Genomic DNA, 1,603 nt, shown 5'->3' with positions numbered 1-1,603 from the left:
GGGGTCAAATCAGGAAGAGGTCGGAGGTGGGAGAGCGTTGGCCTCTCCGGACACGAGGAACCCTGCTCGAACTCACCACTCAGGGAGAGGAACACGACCAGCAAGCCGAAGCTCACGAAGATGAATCGCCCCATGGTCTTCCTTCCTTTCCTGCAGAGAGAACTGGGGGGGGGGAGAGAGAGGAAAGGGGGGGGAGAGGGGGGGAAGTCCAACCTGAGATCATGCAGCAGCCTTGGGGGGGTCAAAGTGAATCCTGCATTGCTCTGTAAAGGACAGAGAGACAGACAGAGAGAGTGGCAGGAGCGATGTAATGCAGGGAGCCTCACCTGTCAGGTGCCCACAGGTGGGAGAGCCGCACTCACCTGTCCCTCAGCCTCCACAGGTAGCAAATCTGCTCAGAGGCAACTCCAGGCTTTCCTCCTGGGAGGGGAACGGAGGCATTTATAGGCAAAGAAGGGGGGGAGGATTTCTGGGGGGGGGACGGTGGGAGAAAAAGCTCTGTGTGAGAACGGATTTTCGTGGCTACCGATCAGGAAGTAGTTGTGTTTGCACAAAAGAAGTTGACGGATTCACTCTCTGCCAGGACGGATGTCACGGAGGGAATCCTACAGTTTGAAATGTTCCCTGAGGTCATCCAGCCCAGCCCCTGCTCGGTGCAGCAATCCAAAGGAAAGCACCCCGGATCCTTCAGAACCTGCCGGAATGAACAGATCCCTGAGCTGGGTGTTTCCTTGCAGACGTTTCCTGACCCAACTAGAGAACATCATCAGTGCTAGAAGAGGGTGAATTTCTGGAGAGGAGGGGGGCTTGGAGGACTGATGGGGCTGCTACCTGCCATGCTTCAGTCTTGCCCCCCCCCAGTTTGGAAAAATCTCCGCCTGCATTTTGCCCCTGGATGGCACAGCTTGAACTGTTTTCTGCCCATGTCAGCAAAGGAGGCATATTTGATCTGGGGAGGGCCGGGGGGGGGGAAGCCCCCAGCCCCACATCAAAGACCCAGAGCCGGGGGGGGGGACACTTGCCACCCTCAACCTGCAACCTCCTTCCCCATCTCTGCTTTGCAACTGAGCAGAATCAGCCGTTCACCACCACTTGCCCTGCACTACAGCTCCCATGTTCCTTGGCCAGGAGGCCCTTTCGCTTGGCTTCTTGGGGGGGGGAGGTGGCTGCTCAAGCGAAACCCAGCCGTGGGGTCGACCCTCTGGGTGTTTGGGGGGGACGGAGCAAGCTGGGCCTCTGGGAACCAGGGTCAGGGGTTCAAAGGTGCTTCCTCAGCCTTAGCCCCTTCAGGCGGTCTGGACTTCACCTCCCAGAATCCCCCAGTCCCGTCCTTGTCCCTGTCCAGGCAGCAGCCCCGAAGTGAAGGGACCTCCGGCTTCTGCTCGGGGCCAGGTGTTGTGGGGGGAACCCTGAAAGTGGTTTGGCAAGACTCACAAAAGAGCAATTGTTGTACCAGGAAGGAGCTGCTGTTGTTCCCAAAACAGCGCCAAGCAAGGTTGGATCCCTTACAAGCCGGATCCAGGTTTGGCCTCCTGTCTGCTCAGCTGAGGGGCATCAGGAAGAGCGCAGGGGCTGCTGGGTCATTCGCCCATCTTCCTCCCCC

At 58.5% G+C, this 1,603-nt stretch overlaps 1 protein-coding gene across 1 annotated transcript in view; it reads right to left on the bottom strand.

The window, feature by feature from the left end:
* The window catches only part of LOC107300405 (snaclec mucetin subunit beta-like), a 5,812-nt gene extending 5,375 nt beyond the window's left edge, over positions 1-437 (bottom strand). The window contains exons 1-2 of the mRNA XM_015829738.2: positions 327-437; positions 1-162 (exon numbers count right to left, since the gene is read on the bottom strand). Coding sequence (XP_015685224.1) covers positions 1-134 — 134 coding nt within the window. The 5' untranslated portion in view covers positions 135-162; positions 327-437. The remainder of the gene's footprint in view (positions 163-326) is intronic.
* Positions 438-1,603: the final 1,166 nt, after the last annotated feature.

The sequence above is a fragment of the Protobothrops mucrosquamatus genome, unplaced genomic scaffold, assembly GCF_001527695.2.
Source record: "Protobothrops mucrosquamatus isolate PMUCROS unplaced genomic scaffold, P.Mucros_1.0 scaffold6939, whole genome shotgun sequence".
Lineage (NCBI taxonomy): Eukaryota > Metazoa > Chordata > Lepidosauria > Squamata > Viperidae > Protobothrops > Protobothrops mucrosquamatus.
Note: the sequence above shows the minus strand (reverse complement) of the source record. Positions and strands in the feature narration are given on the sequence as shown.